This window comes from Cyclopterus lumpus, chromosome 14 (assembly GCF_009769545.1).
Source record: "Cyclopterus lumpus isolate fCycLum1 chromosome 14, fCycLum1.pri, whole genome shotgun sequence".
Taxonomy (NCBI): Eukaryota; Metazoa; Chordata; class Actinopteri; order Perciformes; family Cyclopteridae; genus Cyclopterus; species Cyclopterus lumpus.
Window position 1 is genome coordinate 12,863,069 of NC_046979.1, and position 16,466 is coordinate 12,879,534.

Here is a 16,466-nt window from a genome sequence, read left to right on the forward strand (position 1 = left end):
GTGTGTGTGTGTGTGTGTGTGTCAATGCTTCAGTTTGCATGTGATTGCTTGTGTGTTATATTGAAAGCTATTCTTAGGCATCAAAATGTGTCAAACAGGGCACCCACAGCTTCAAAATGCAAATACAGTAAATATAGGTTGGGGGTTGTTGGCACCTGTGGGCTTTAATTGGTTGACTCATTCGTTAATGTCTGGTTTATGAATATTTGGCTAACTGCTCCATGAACAATAGCCATTTTTGTGTATATGTTGCATTAGTTATCACTGTCGTATGTGTGTCTTTGAGAGAGTGGAGGTACAGGCTCCATTGCTCCAGCTTTAATCTTGATCTTATTCGTCTCTGGTCAATACACCATCGCATCTGACAGTCAAAGAAAAAAAACAGTGCTTCTCTTTCCATTCGTCTCTAATCCATGATATTTTCCCCCTCATCTCTGTTGCTGTTTGGTCCTCTCTCCAGTTTACAGCGGTGAATGTATGACTGAATGTTATTTAAGAACAGACACTCCTTTTTAACATGTAGGTCTGCACTTTAAAAGACAAAGAGTATCTGTCTGACTTTAGTTCCTGTGGCGCTTTGTGAGGTTGCCTTGACCAGGCCTGCATGCATAATTGAAGGAAACTGACGAATTTGGATGATTAGATTGCTCTGCTCGGCTAGAATACAAGCAGGAGTCACACCGAGGCATTAAGATTTTAACGGGAATATTAAAAAGATAAATGAATAGGTGGAATGGGTACACAAAAGAAAGACAGGCAAGCATTATGTTGTTCTCTTTGCCTCAGCAAAGAAACAGTGTTTATTGACAAACAATGATGTAAATGTGAAAGGTGATTGAAGTACGAATGCATTTTTCCATGATAGACAGCCATGTATCTGATACAATAGATAGCAGGGTATAGATACAGTGGCTGTAAATCAGCTAAGGGATTAAGGGAGTACTTCTGTCATGGCTGAAGGCGGTTTCTTTGAGATAATACTAGATACAGTGCAGAATCGCCTTCACTGGATGCAGTGCAGTATCTAATAGCAAAATCACCTTCAAATACACACTCACTTTTTTCCACACCCTCTTTTTTGCAAAGACATGTTCACAAACCACTAATATTGATGGTGTATATTCTGTGTACTTTAATCACCTTAGTATCGAGGGATCACTTTCTCAAGCATGCCCTGTGTTTTTCATTTGAACCAACTTTCTTTTTTCTTTGTCGCCCTACACTCTAAATAATACATTTCATATTTAACACGTACAGTATGTGCATCTGTGTATATGGTGTTGAAGAGTGTTTGCGCATACATTTATTTGCAATTATTTTCTGTGTGTTTTTAACTATAGGTATGACCAGGGAGGCAATGCGATCGACGGCCAATCCCTGACAGAGACGAGGTCAGTGGGCAGCGGATCAAAGATGAACTGGAAAACACTGAGCGACGTCAAGAATGAACAGTTGGGACACGGAGAGAAGGTGCAGTGCAAACGTACATACATGCATGCATACATAGTACATACATTAAGCCTCACTCAACCCATAGCAGTGGCTCAACACAATTGCATTGGTATTTTAGATTGATTTACCTTTAAACCATTAAGCCAGTGCTTGAAGTGGGAAAAAACACGTGCCAGTACTCAACTTATTCACATGTTGGTGTGTATCAGCCACTATTAGAAATTCCCTTCTACTTCTTCTTATTTATACTTTCTTGAAGCATGTTATACTGACTCAATCACAATCAGTTGTGATTTTGATATCATTATTATACCGGGGCTATGCATCTTCTATTGTAGGCTTATAACACTCCAACAATATACCAACTGAAACATTGGCGTTTGTCTATTTGCTTACTTGTGTTGTATTTAGAATATAGTAATAATATATTACATGATGCCTGTTACCTGGAATCAACACCAGCCAACCAGACAGGCAGGTATGCATGCAGAGCTGCAGCGTGAGCACTATTCATTTAGGTTTGAGGATCAGTGTCCCAGTCAGGATGCTGGAACAAAGTTGGGACAGAAAATGCACTAATTATTTAACAAAAAGGACACTAACATTGTGCCCTACTGTGTGTCGGCTCGTCCAGATGCTCTCAACATTGTTTTGTAGAACGCTGGTGGTGCGTTATTAAATACCGTCGCCCAGAGAATCTGATATGGAGTTGATCTTTTATGATATGGAGATGGCAGAAAAGAGCACTGGCAGCTTGTGAGAAGTGTCGGTGCTGAGGAAAAAGTCATGATACGCTAAAGTGCAAAATGAAGAACTGCCAGTACTGCACACCTGTGAGTACAACATGAATTAATTCCCTGGCCCTTTTGATATCAGACACTGTATTGTCATAGATAACTGGCTTCACAATAGAATAGAGCGCTGCAACTCATTTGTTTTTTTGGTTTTGCTTGAAAATGTTGCAGATCAATTTCATTGGAATCAACAAATCAATCCAGCCCTACAATGAAATTATAGATAAATCTGTTCATGAATCAGATTTATTGTTATTTGTGGATGGGGCATTTATAGTTGATTAATGTATTCTTCCAAATTAAGTAAGTGGTGGGAATGGCAGACAATGAAGAAGTATATTAAGGGTTAATGTCTCAATTTCACTGAATGTGTTGAATTTACATTATTTGTTTCTTTGGCTTTGGTTGAAGATTGATTTAGACACGTGCATGATCAGTGCAGTCTACAATAGAAGGTTCCATAATAATTACTAATGTGTATGTCGCAGAAAACACTTTGACACTAACAATTGAACTGTATTATATATGACTTTGTAACTTAAGCTTTAGTTTGGTATACTCGCTAGCATTTGAGTCTCAACAAGGGATCTCCAGTAGATCAGGTGGAAATGAACCTGTTTTATATTACTATTTATATTGCAGTTTTATTTGGATCTCTGAGCCGGTTCTTTTTGAAAACTTTGTCTGGAAGCAGATTGATATGAGAGTCAGAAAATCCTTCTTACACTTGGGCAGCTGGCTACCGTTTGAAAGACAAATGGGAGAGAAAAAACCGACAGATGACATAACATCAGCATCGCTGCAGCACAACAGAAAACCGTTCAGTGTTGTCAGACAAGCACAGTAAACACAGGCCTTTGAGAATCAAAGAGTTAGAGCTTTACTTTAAAACCAAAGTTGTGCAGTAACACAGGAACAAACAAATCCATCATGTTGACGGACTTACGGCAAGAGCATGACTTGACATATTTCAGTTTGCCATATAGAGCTTCAACTGATGGCCTCTTATTTAAAACCAGAGAAGAATTTGTGTGAACAGACATCTGTCTCATTTGAATGTAAGCGTTTAGTCAAACATAAATCCACAGTCAGTCTTCCATTCATTGTAAATAGAGCTGTTTAATGCTGTGCCTTTCTTTGACTTCGTGGATTAGAGTCATGGTTCTCTTGTTTTAGCTGTGGGAGAGAGATAGTGATGCTCACATATTAGCAAGACTGGATGAATGACCACATGCCGTTGGAGAAGCGTGTAAGAACTCTCACATTGAACCGTGAGCCATTTTAAGAAGTGTCATCGCACAGAATAAGACTTTTCAACTAAAAGTAGAGTGAATGTAGGTGGTGTGTGCCTCTCATAAACTTTCTATCAAATTAATTAGGTTTATCTCCGACTAGTCTCCCTCATCCCTCACGTTAAATTAGAAGCCACTTACGGGTCGCTTCAAGATCAATGTCGTTTCGAATGAAAATTTCTAATTATGTGTTGGAGTTGAGGAAGCCTATAGGGCATAACAGTATTGCAGACTGAGAATGTGTAAGAGATGAGAAGATTATCCATGCATTTAAACTTCATTGATTGAAGGGAACCAGGCCACAGGAAAAGAAAGTTAACACTGAGTGAAGAGTGTGGTGACTAAGAAAGAGAAGTGACATAGGTTATTTAGAAAAGGATACAAATAGAAACGATTAACTTCAAAATGACAATGTTAACAATTCAAGCTCTGATTAATTTTTTTACCTACACTTATTCTCTTTGGAGGACTGAGGCTGCAGCTTCGAAAATAGTAATGGAATCCAAATCACTAGCTTATACTTTGAGAGATGTGTGTGTGTGTGTGTGTGTGTGTGTGTGTGTGTGTGTGTGTGTGTGTGTGTGTGTGTGTGTGTGTGTGTGTGTGTGTGTGTGTGTGTGTGTGTGTGTGTGTGTGTGTGTGTGTGTGTGTGTGTGTGTGTGTGTGTGTGTGTGTGTGTGTGTGTGTGTGTGTGTGTGTGTGTGTGTGTGTGTGTGTGTGTGTGTGTGTGTGTGTGTGTGTGTGTGTGTGTGTGTGTGAGCGAGCGTGTGCGAGCATGTGCGTGAGCCATTTCCAATTATTGTAGCTGTGTGTGTCGTTTTTTTTTGGGACAAGCATTAAAGTTGGCATGTGCAGCCACGTCAATTATGTGAAGTAGATTTTCACTTGGTTGCCCTTCCACATACCAATTTTAATTGCATTTAGGTGCCAGAAGGTGACAGAGGGATTTGGTGTGATAAGAATGAAAACTATTTTCAGACTGTTAGGCGTGTGCGCGTGTTTGAATCTTTAGGTGAGTCTTGCACATATTTGAGTGTTTTCATTGTTTTTGTGTTAGTCATGCTCCTCTTCTAGGTTCTCCTCAGTGTGCTTAAGGTTAAAAAGACTTTGCCCAAAGGCTTCTGTGTCCACATCAGAATACAGAGGGAGCCGAAAAAGAAGGGGTGAGATGATGACAAATGCGGGGGGATTCATTTAGAGTGGTCTACTTGTTATGGAAGCGTTATGGTCCAGATCCTGCTGACCTCTATCCTCACATTCTCTGTGGCATCTGCCAACATCACGAGCCTTCAACAATCACCCAAAGAAAGTGTCTGGTTCTTTTCTTCTCTTGCTGCCACGTCCACCCTCCTACCACCTTCCCCACCCATCGCTTTCCCACCTCTTCAGCCTTCGAGCGCTCCAATCTGTCCAAGTCGGCAGAATGTGATGAGGCAGGCACGCGGGCGGAAACACGAGAGTGGAGTGTTGTCGGGGATTGAGGGGGGATGGCTGTTGCTAACGGGAGAAATTCTCCTAATTAAAAGAACCTTCTTAGTAAGTCTTTGCTGTGTGGCATGGGCACTGGGTAGATAGATGGGTGGACTGATTATGAGGATGTGAGTCAATGTTAGCTAGCGGGAAGAAAGTGTCGAGAGCTCTAAGTCTGACTGACCGTATCTGTAGAGGTCGTGGGGACACAGGACAACATCAATCATCTCACAAGGGATGCAGAGAACAACAATGGCCTTTTCACATGCAAAGCTCTTACTGAACACTTTACAGAAAGTGTGGCTTGTATAACGGTGGCAGCCTTGCTCAGTCAGCGTGTGTGAATTTGGCCGGCGTCCTAGAGAGAGTCTTTGATAGACTCATTTAGGCCAACATTAGTAATGAGTCTGGCCCAGCGCTTGCATGTAGTTGTTGTTTAGAATGCATTTTAAATGCTGGCTGTAATTCCAACATCTTGTTCAAGGCCTGCTCTCCTGGTAGAAGAAATACCCTGTGGTGCAAGGAAAAATGATTTCTTTTTTTGTGATTTCTTACATGTGCATGTATATCGTATTTACTGCTCTGTGCTTTTATATCCATGAGTGTGTTTGCATGCAGGCTTCTACATCTGCGTCCCTCTTTCCAATGAGACACAGTTCATCTGCTGTGTGCACTCTTTTTATTTATATTTATGTTAATTGAATGCTGTGCTTCTCCACGGGATGGGAGAACAGCATCTTTCTCCCCAGAGTTAGCATTTCTTTCCTTTTTAGCTGTTGATTTTACACAGTGTGAGTTCTGCCGCTTTAGGTGCTAATATCTGTTTAAATTACTGCAGCATCGCTGCATTTTAATTTAAATTCTGTTTTACTGTTTACTCTATAATTTAAATTCATAACCAAAAGAAGTTTAGCCCGTTGTATCTGTATTGCAAATGTGTAAGTTTGGGTCTTTGCATATATGTGTGTGTGTGTGTGTGTGTGTGTGTCTGCGCGCGCGCGTGCATTAGCACAATTTATGTATGAGAGAGGGAGAATGGGATTCGTCTCATCTTGCATCTATTATGCATGGACTCTCAAACTCCCTTTGCTCTCTTTTTAAACTGTTCCAAGATTGTTTGGAAGTCAAATAGAGATGTGTAAACAACGTGCATCTCCCAGCTGGACTTACTTGTTGGCAACAATTTTACGTGATAATACTATTTTTTAAAATTAAATTTAATGTTTCTTTTTTCACCCTAAACAGCTTATTTATTCAAATTATTAAAAGGATGCCCTGCCTGCACTAGAAGGAGCTCTTATGCCCGTCCTTTTTTCACTTCAGTTCGATGGGCTTTGGTTTCATGACATTTGCTGTGCGCTGCAAAGTTATGATACAAAAATACCAATAGTGATTTTACAAGAAAATGACACTCATCCCATTTAGATGAGAACAGAGCATCCACACAACGGTTTGATCAAGTCAAACACAGCACATTAGAGGGAAACATTAACTCATCACTGCACCCTTCATGTGCTGATGGCATCATTGTTGTGTTCACAGTACCTGAAGCTACATGAGGGTCATAATGAATGAACATGGCCTGTACAGTTATTACCATGCAGGTCATGCATTACCTCATGTGGTTGACATTACATACACTTTATAATTGCACTTTATCTTACACTGTACATTTTACATTTTATTCTATGTCTCGCCTGCACTTTGTTGATTGTTTATTTTTTTGTCTACTGTTGTTGCTTGTTGTTGCTTGTTATGTCTGATGTCCTATGTTGCACCACCCACCACGCTAAGTTCCTTGTAGGTGTAAACCTACTTGGCTATTAAAAGTTTCTGATTCTGATTCTGAACTTGTTGGAACTGGAAACGGACACCGATTTTCAGTTATTGAAAGTTTTTTTACTGATGTTTCTTCGCCCACTGGAAATGTGTCGAAGCGAGCAGCTGATCTACTGTTGTGTCCCAGCAGAAAAGAGTTTAAAGCATTGCGTGTGCTGAAAGTCATCCACGGACCCAGCCACTGTTTTGTGATCTTAACTCCCGCACTGTGAACTCGAGAAGCCTCATTGTGTTCTTGCAGAATGAGCAACCTGGCGTCTCTTTCATTTAGCAAGATGCAGCCTCCTACATAACAAACGCTTTGATGGGTTCTGTTGTTCCTGTCCAGTCATTGTACACCTTTTTACGATGTGTGCTTTTGAAAAGCTTAGCCGCATCCTTTGCAATGTTCAGAATTCTTCATCTGGCACGCGGAAACATTACTTTTTAAGTTAAGTCACACACCTGTTTATATCCCTTTTTAATGGGTGGGTTTCTTTTTCGATCATCCAGACCCAAAATGAGACAAAGATGGTTGCTCAACCAGTACCTACCGATTCTGTAATTCGTTTTTTAAATAGTTTTTAAAGAAATGCCAGGTAGAAGTGCTCAATGAAAAATTTCGACAGTAACTGGACTTATATTATATTTTTACTCTTGTAATAATAAAACATGATAATTATCTGTTTTGATTGCACAAGTAGATTAGTCACCGCGGCATGTGGCTGCATAATATACAGTATATTAGTCATGCGGCCTCTCAAATACAGCCAGAAAGGAGACGCTGTTTGTCTGTTCAGTGTCTTAGGTTTGAATTCTCCATGCAATTGTTTTGAATTCTTACATTGACAACGAAAATGAAAATGTCTTGGTAACACAGTTTCTTTCCCTAAAGTCTAAAATTCTGGGGGGAAAAAGAATCAGATGTGTATGTTCTGAAATTTTAATGAAACAAGACCACTATAAGGCAGACACAGGGACAGCTCCAGTTATCTTCTGTTTTTAACATCTGCCAGTACTACAAGCAACCGGCAACACATTCAAAGGCTGACAGTTGAACAGGGAAACTAGATGATCCATAACACTGGTACCCTGATTTTTCCTATATCATCACTTCCTTCTTACCGCCGCAGTCATCCTGTATTTTGACAATTTACCAAATTATTTATGACTTGAATTATGCTTTTAAAGGTCAATGTTAATTAGCTGGTGAATCACACTGCTACATTGGCTTTTCTCCTTGCGCCGGCGGGAGCAATTTCACTATTGTATTTAATGCAATGTTCTTAATATATGTCTGGTCTGGATTTTGCATCCAATGATCAGACAACTACCGTAACATTCTCCAAGCAGGTGCAACCAGGTTTGACAGAGTTTAGAATAGCATACAATACATAATATTCCAGCACAAACATTTTTGTTCAAGTTTAAATAATTATAATTAGTGTTTACGGTCTGCTTTGCTATATTTTCTATTATGTAACTTGATTTGCTGGTTAGATTTCTCTTCAGTACAATATTGACTCACAGGGAAGCACCTGCAAATTAACTGCAGCTTCTTAGATGTTCAAATTGCAGCAATTTGATGTAATTTGGTAGTTTTTATTGATCTCGAAGCTCTAATTCTCATAATTTGATTTTTTCCTCAACCATTTTTGCTCTCTCCTCTCAGGCGGACTATTTCAGCTGTCTGGCGACGGTGCTGTACATTCGTAAGGAGAATTGTCTGTACCAGGCCTGTCCATCTGCAGACTGCAGCAAGAAGGTCATCGACCAACAGAACGGACTGTACCGCTGCGAAAAGTGCAACAGAGAGTTCCCCAACTTCAAAAACAGACTCCTACTTTCTGTAAGTGCATACAGGGCACATCATTTATGCTTGTTTGTCACACGTGCAGTGGCACTGACTTTGAGGAACATTTTAACTGATCACACATGCACACTCAAACGTACACACATGAATAATCTCTCGCCCTTTCATCATCTCTCTCTGTCTGACTCTCAGGCCAACTTGGCAGACTTCGGGGATAACCAGTGGGTGACATGCTTCCAGGAGACAGCTGAGATCCTGTTAGGTCACAGTGCAGAAACACTGGGACAACTCAGAGACACAGTGAGACACACACACACAAGGATATGCTACCACACACTGTTTCCTGTAAACCATTTGCCGTGACTTTGTATTTACATTGTTGTGTGTGTGTGTGTGTGTGCTTGTGAGGATGAAGCTGCATTCGATGAAGTCTTTCAGAAAACCAACTTCACAACTCACCTCTTCAGAAACAGAGTCAAGCTGGAGACGTACAACGTAAGTTGCATTAAACACAAGCACAATAGATTTTGATACAATGCAATGCAATTTAATTTCCCAGGAATGAAAGGGCAAGAATATAATGGCGAACAGTGGTGCTCGTCATTGTCCTGCAAGCTGTGAGAAATGTATTAATGATCTCTGCATGCAGGAATACTCAACCCTCATTGGCTGTCACAAACCGCTGTTCTGAACAAATACACCATCAGTACAATAATAGTAGTTCTGGGGAAATGGACTTAACCAGGATCGCGAGCAAGAGCCATTGTTGTAAAAACAGTAAATGGTCCTATTTAGGGTCAATTTCTAAATCAAACCAAAAAGTTATACTAACCACACTTAAGGTGTGTGTGTGTTTATTTTTGTTCTGAAATTGAAATTGGAAATTGCAGCACTTATTAGTCAATAATACAAGATTCTGATTTAGTATTTCGATTGGCACAAAGATGTTATGGATCAGCAGCGGTTGCAGACAGATGTGGGAGGGACTCTTTCCAAATAGTGAACAGCATAAAGTGCTACAAGGAGCTTCACAATTCATACTACAAAGATTTATTGTTTTATGCGATGCATCACCTTGTGTTGAGCATAATGCATTGAGGTATATTGTTTTAATAATAGGCTGCCTGCCATCCATGAATTTGTAACAACCAGTCTCATCGTTAGTTATTATCTTCGGCTGAACTGCAGTCCCGAGCATGTAAAGCCACAAAACAAGATGCATAAAATGCAGTATAATCATAACGCAGTCAGTCACACATGAATCCAAAATAATTTCAATTAGTATCACAGTGACAAGGGAGTTGTTATGTAGCCACCAATCCACTTTGGGTAACAGAAAACAAATACAGCTGTGGATTCATTTCTCTTAATTAGGCACTAATTAGCATTTAGCTATTGTCTGTCTAAGCCTAATTAGCTTAATTATTCAGTGGCTAATTGAGACTGGGGGCACATGCCAAGAGTCTGAGTGGAATGATTGAAATGTAGGATGATCTCTGAACGGTCTGTGTCCCGACCCCAAGAAAACCTACAAGGAACGCTATGCAAAGATCATAAATTGTTCATTATAGTCTGGAAAATAATGTAAACCCCTTTTTGAGAAGGAGTTACACAAAGTCTACATAAAGTATTGACATTCCGTCTTTATACACACAAAGGCACATTTTCTGTAGCTGCTGCTTAATTTAACATACGGTGATATTTGTTTGCCGTGAGGAGGAATGCTCACTCACAAAATGAAATAGTCTTGACTTGTCTGTTTATCTGTCAACACACCATTGCTACTCAACATTGAAGAAGAAAAAGCCTGAAGCCTCAGCAGATGCTGGAGGCTGCGATTTTCCTTACAGCCCACAATAAAGAAGTGTTGGTCAGAACATACAACAACATACCGATGAATAGTAGCAGAGATCAAAATACAGTTTGTCTTCAGGGCTGCATGACAGGAAGAGTCATACGATACAAGTCTGGATGTGCTCTGTAAATCGTCCTCTGAACACCAACAGCACATTTTTGTGGATATCTGGACCTAGAAATGGGAATCCAGAGATGTACAAGAGCAAAGAATATAAATTAAAATGTTGAACATGTCTGCAGTGTTCAAAATAATTACATGAGAATCAGTTTAACATAAGACTTAAGAGGATTTTGTGGCATCTAGTGGTGTGGTTGAAGATGTGAACCAAGTGAATACCCACTGCTCACGCCTACCGAGAGCCAGTGTTTGGTTTGTCCGTTCTGGGCTACTGTAGAAACATGGCGGTGCAACACAGCGGACTGCGTGAAGGGGAGCCTCACTCAAAACAATGGTTCCTTCTTTCAGGATATTATACACCAATGAATACATTATGGATATCATATTTCATTTCAGCCTATGAATCCCCAGAAATCCTACTCTGTGCCTTTTTTAATTAATTTCACAACAAGGCACAATAAGCACTCATCACTCACGTCTGTATTTTGCAGTACATGCCAGTATTTGAGGCAGAGACAGTGAGTTTAACGCCAATCTACAGCTATAATTGTAAGAATATGTAATGATGGAGCTGCTTATCACACTTTAAAGGTGAGGAGCAGAAGTCTGCCAAAAACCAGACATAGGTGTTGGTGACATTTATTAGTTAGTTAGTTTTCCTGCACCAATTTATTGTCATACTTTTGTAGTCTTGATCTGAAACCCAAATGGAACAACATACAAATTGATCATTTCAGTATGCCACAAATAGAGCAAATGAGGTTTGAGCAGATACCTGTTCTACACAGGGCTCATCAATGTATTCAGATTTTATTTTCAGTGGGTGTTAGTCAAAGTTTACTGTTTTTGTTTCAAAACTTCCAATACATAGACGAGCACAGAACAGAAAGAGAGTGGTTCAGTGCGTCTGTCTGCCGAACCTTCAGTTCTTTCCCATCGACTTTTGAGTGTAACACAAGACAAAAAAGATCCGACATCTACCACAGTGTCTTCATAAAAATAGAACAATGTAATGACATGTCAGAGCTCAACAAGATTAATGAAGTAACACAATTTGTACTTTGTCATTTTCCATAACAAGGGCACAAATATAGAAACACTGTGCTCAGGAGCATATTTCACAGTTGCTGTTTGTTCCCTTATTTTAGGGCAGAGCAGAGATGATAAACTATAAATGTTTGACTTAACAAGCACAATGCACTCAAATCCCCATAAGTTCTGAAGCCATCAACTATATAAACATGAACCACACAAGCCTATAGCTTAATGTTACACAGTTGGTGATAATACAAGACTTGAATTCATTACAATTGTGATACATACAGAAAATGTGATTTCTGCATTTAACCCATCCTAAACATTGAAGCAGTGGGCTGCTATAAAGCGGCCGGAAGCAACATAGGGTTCAGTGCTCAAGGACACTTCAGCATATGGACAGTCGAAGATGGGGACTGAACCATCAACCTTGTGGTTAAAGGATAATCTGCTCTCTCCTCTGGAGCAGCAGATGTTGCTGATGTTCCGACTAATGTAGGATGTTTGTGTAAAAATGACTGCAGGTGTTGGGCACAGGCAAAAGCTTGTAGGCACAGACAATAAGTAAAACATATACTGTACATGTATATAAAGGCAGGCACTTTCTGACGGTTTCCTGGTGAAGTGCACATTCTTATTGTTGCACTCAGCAGAGTGAAAATAAAGAGCTAAAGGGAGAAGTTCCCTGCCTACTTTTCTCACCTTTGCACTCCTTGTCCAACCCTGCGTGAAGTGGACTTGATTGTCATATTGTCGGTTTTGAAAAGATACCAAAAATGTTGGAAGCAGCCCCCCCCCCTCCCACACACACACACACACACACACAAGTCGGGCATCAGAACGGTGCTCAGTGAGAGGATTTCCGACGCTGTTCGGCCATCCAACAAACACTCCTGTTGAAGCATACTGGCCCCTTATCGGTCCGCGTGAGTCTGGAGCTTTGAAGATTGGAACGTGTGTTGTGTTTTGTATGTTTAGGCAGCAGCTTCATCCTTCTGTTTAGAAATATTCACATTTGGATAGCTGCTGTACCATCATACACGTCAAGTGATCTCTGAAATCACACCGTACAATCGCCACTGAGATGACCGCTACTTACCAAACAATTTCACATTTGATAGTTTATGATGTGAATACAGCTGCTGAACTTTATTGTGTATTATGAACACATCTGGTTTAAACCTAAAACTGATCAATGTACAAATAACTTTGATGAGGATGTAGATTAGAGTGTAAACCAATTAACAAAAAATGCAATATAGTATTTAAATAAAATTCCATCCTGACTGACTGCCATGTTTCATTAAGGTTGAGTACCTCAGAGGCATGAGCGTGGGCAGAGAATCAGACACTTCAGTGTAGTAGAGGCCAATCTCATCTTGTGGTGGAGTTAGAATTCAGATGATGGTAATGATCAGATTTGGCATGAAGGATTGGATTTACTGAGCTCAGACAAGTGCATTTTTTCCATAAACATCTATTTTGCATCTGTTTAAAAGACTACTAAAGATGATTAATTAATTAGAATTTGGGATTGTGTATCTGATTTCCAACTAATAACTAGATGCAATATATTGGGTCCCAGTCATGAGTGTCTATTCCAAGCTGGATGGATGTATGTTCATTTTACATTTTGTGTGTGTGTGTGTGTGTGTGTGTGTGTGTGTGTGTGTGTGTGTGTGTGTGTGTGTGTGTGTGTGTGTGTGTGTGTGTGTGTGTGTGTGTGTGTGTGTGTGTGTGTGTGTGTGTGTGTGTGTGTGTGTGTGTGTGTGTGTGTGTGTGTGTGTGTGTGTGTGTGTGTGTGTGTGTGTGTGTGTGTGTGTGTGTGTGTGTGTGTGTGTGTGTGTGAAGTGAATGGATTTAGTCTCAATGAATACATTAGTGTCAGAGGCAGGTCATTGAGAGACACACACATACACACACACATAACACACTCACTTTACATCATCAACAAACCACACTCTTGGTAATCCTCGTCAACATCACATTCAGGTCTTTCAGCCGTCCTTGTGCATGTGAAAAAAGAGAACATTTTTATATGGCTGAAGGTGAAAGCCACCAGTGTAAATGATGCACAACAATATTCATTGAGGCTGCCACTCAAACCCTTATGAATATAGATGTACGTAATGTGTCCTGTTACTTTCTTTCAGAAGTCTTATCTGACAATGAGCATTCATGACGGGGCGGGTGAAATAATTAACAAAGACACTTAACGATACAGCAGCCTTTCAGTGGGCTTCTGATGCAGCTCATCGGTTTTTAATGAGGCAGAAATGTTCATTCAACTTGACAGAAGATAGTTCATGGCCCTACCATCAGTGCTGTTTCTGTATTTTATTGATTGATTATGTCACATCTAGCGATGGTGCCAACTTTTAAAGTTGATAAGTGAATAGAAAAGTATGCAACTGTAAAATATACAAGATATAATAAGACACTGAGTCTAGAGCTACGTTAGCAGCTATAGGAGGCTGCACAGCGGTGCTTTGAGCTACATGCTAACCATGACGATGCTAAGATGCTCATGTTTGACAGGTCAATGTTTTGATATAATTCTCATTCACATTGGTTTATTGAATTCTGTTCAGTTTAATTATCCAGATTCATCTGCAAGGACCCTCAGTCTTATGTAATTTAGTTGTTCAGTACAGCATCTCATGTATTCTCTGTGAGGCACTAAGAGGTGTGTGTCGGCTATTCTTCTGTTGCCAGTGTGTGACGGTGTGTGTTTTATGCTCTCGTCAGTGTGCCAGCATCCAGAAATTGCATTGTGTTAATTCTTCAAGGAAAAACCCCACCATCTGAAATTGAGTCAGCGAGTAGGGGTTGAATGTTAGGCCCCTGGGTAATTGTTTTCTCCAAATGTGATTGGGATGTTAGTATACACACATTAAATTAATGAGCTGTCGTTCACAGTTTCTCGGCTTTTGGAAGACCATTATTTTTAAATAGATTGTCACCTTTTGTCAAGTGACACCTTAATTTTCCTGCTATCCTCAGGTAGATGCAAATTGAAAATACTAATAGAGGTTTTAAACCATATATAAGATAATGGACAAATGTTAAGTCCTCGATGCTGGTTATTTTTTACTGAATTGATGATTGATTAATGATTTGTCGTGGGATTATCCCTTCTGGTGAGATTTATAATGTCAATTAGTTTTTGGCCTCCTGTCTTCATGAGAAGCCCCTACATTATTTGAAGACGTATGATGTGAAGTACATCCCGCTGATGGTGGCAGTTGCTACATATTGTTGCAACTCAATGACACTGAACAGTGTGGCTTAAGCTTTCTAAAGATAAATCTGCATGCACATTATAACAAGTGATTCCCATGTGGCATTATATTTCTACTCTTCTTGAACAATAATGTGGAATAAGTTAAATTAGAACATACTTTTATAATTCTGTTTCTCTTTTCAAATAAAGATACAAATGTAGTAAGCGTGCTGCTTTTGTTGAATTAAAAGTGGTACATTCCACCTCCCTCACAAATTGCAGTCACCGCAGAGGTTTTCAAGGTTCTCGAGTTGGAGACCAACATAGACCCACGTTTGTTGAAAAATCCTTGAATTCATCATTTGCATCAGCAGGGATTCCCAAAAAGGGTGACAAGTGAAGGTCGCCGCATGATTTCTTCTTGTTTAGTGTGTGAAAGGTATTCAGTTTCATCCACATAACCGATTAGAAAAGTCTTTTCATGAACACTATTTTTTTCATTCACAAACATTTAAAAACAGAACCTGTTGGTTTCAGTGCATTCTCTTAGAGCATTCATTTGTTGAATGATGTTGATCATAGAGAGTTGAAATGTCAATTCATCAGATGTTGCTGCACTTAACTCAAGATGTGCCTTCCCTCCTCAGGATGAGAGTCGGGTGAAGGTAATCGTCATGGAAGTCGAGCAAGTTGACCACAGGGAATACAGCAGGAGACTGCTCGCTAACATCCGCAAATTGGCCAGCTGAATACAGTCCCAGTCATCCAAACGGCTGCCTGGGGATTACACAGTTCTTCTACTGGTCTCTGACTGGTGTCCAACTGTTTCCACCATCGAGCGTTTCTGACGGAGCCAGCGGGGCGGTCAGTGATTCATCTGATTAAATGGCAGCCGAACAAAAGACTGTTCACTTCCTTCAACGGGCCATTTGTGAAACATGATGGAACCGACTTTCAGCTTTTTAATTTGTTGACATTTTAACAAAGATTACACATAACTGTGTTTGAGATTTGCACACATTTTTATTGTATTTCACGCATTGTACATGCTCACAGGGTTTTCAGTTTGATTTTTTTTTTAAACAAATGACTCATCTTAGTTTCTAATCTGTGGTGGTGGTGCTCAGTGTTAGTTGAGTAAGACATAGATGAGTCAGATAGTATTTAATTTTCATTGTTTCGTTTGAAATATGAAAGCGTGGCCAAAGTGTGTGGGAGATTCACGTGCTGGCATTTGTTTTAACTGTTTTACTGACAGTGTCTTCAGCTTGTTCTTCTTCAATTATTCTTTTAATTTAAAAAAAAGAAAAAGTGTTTGGTTTGTTTCTGTACTTCCCAAAAATGTAAAAGAAAATTGATTAAAATTATGTCCGAATAAGATTAGTGTTTGTTTTCATCACTGTTCTACAATTAACACCCTTGAAAAGCAATTCATTTGATTTCCCTAAATCCTCCTCACCCGACTGTCACATCTTTTGTTCTGTATTTCACGTGTAGGAACAGAAAAGTAGGCATTTATGTTTAGCAGGCAATGTGAGGGATCTACTGACCACCCGGCTTTTCTTTAGCCTCAGTAAAACAAACCAGTGTGGAT

At 39.8% G+C, this 16,466-nt stretch overlaps 1 protein-coding gene across 3 annotated transcripts in view; it reads left to right on the plus strand.

Annotated features, from left to right (window-relative positions):
- Nucleotides 1-16,250, plus strand: part of LOC117742361 (replication protein A 70 kDa DNA-binding subunit-like) — a 35,371-nt gene extending 19,121 nt beyond the window's left edge. For 2 of the 3 annotated variants that reach the window (XM_034549598.1, XM_034549597.1), the window contains exons 13-17: nucleotides 1,341-1,470; nucleotides 8,499-8,675; nucleotides 8,832-8,939; nucleotides 9,048-9,134; nucleotides 15,520-16,250. In XM_034549598.1, coding sequence (XP_034405489.1) covers nucleotides 1,341-1,470; nucleotides 8,499-8,675; nucleotides 8,832-8,939; nucleotides 9,048-9,134; nucleotides 15,520-15,621 — 604 coding nt within the window. In that variant the 3' untranslated portion in view covers nucleotides 15,622-16,250. The remainder of the gene's footprint in view (nucleotides 1-1,340; nucleotides 1,471-8,498; nucleotides 8,676-8,831; nucleotides 8,940-9,047; nucleotides 9,135-15,519) is intronic. The other variant, XM_034549599.1, reaches the window with a different exon arrangement.
- The last annotated feature ends 216 nt before the right edge of the window (nucleotides 16,251-16,466 follow it).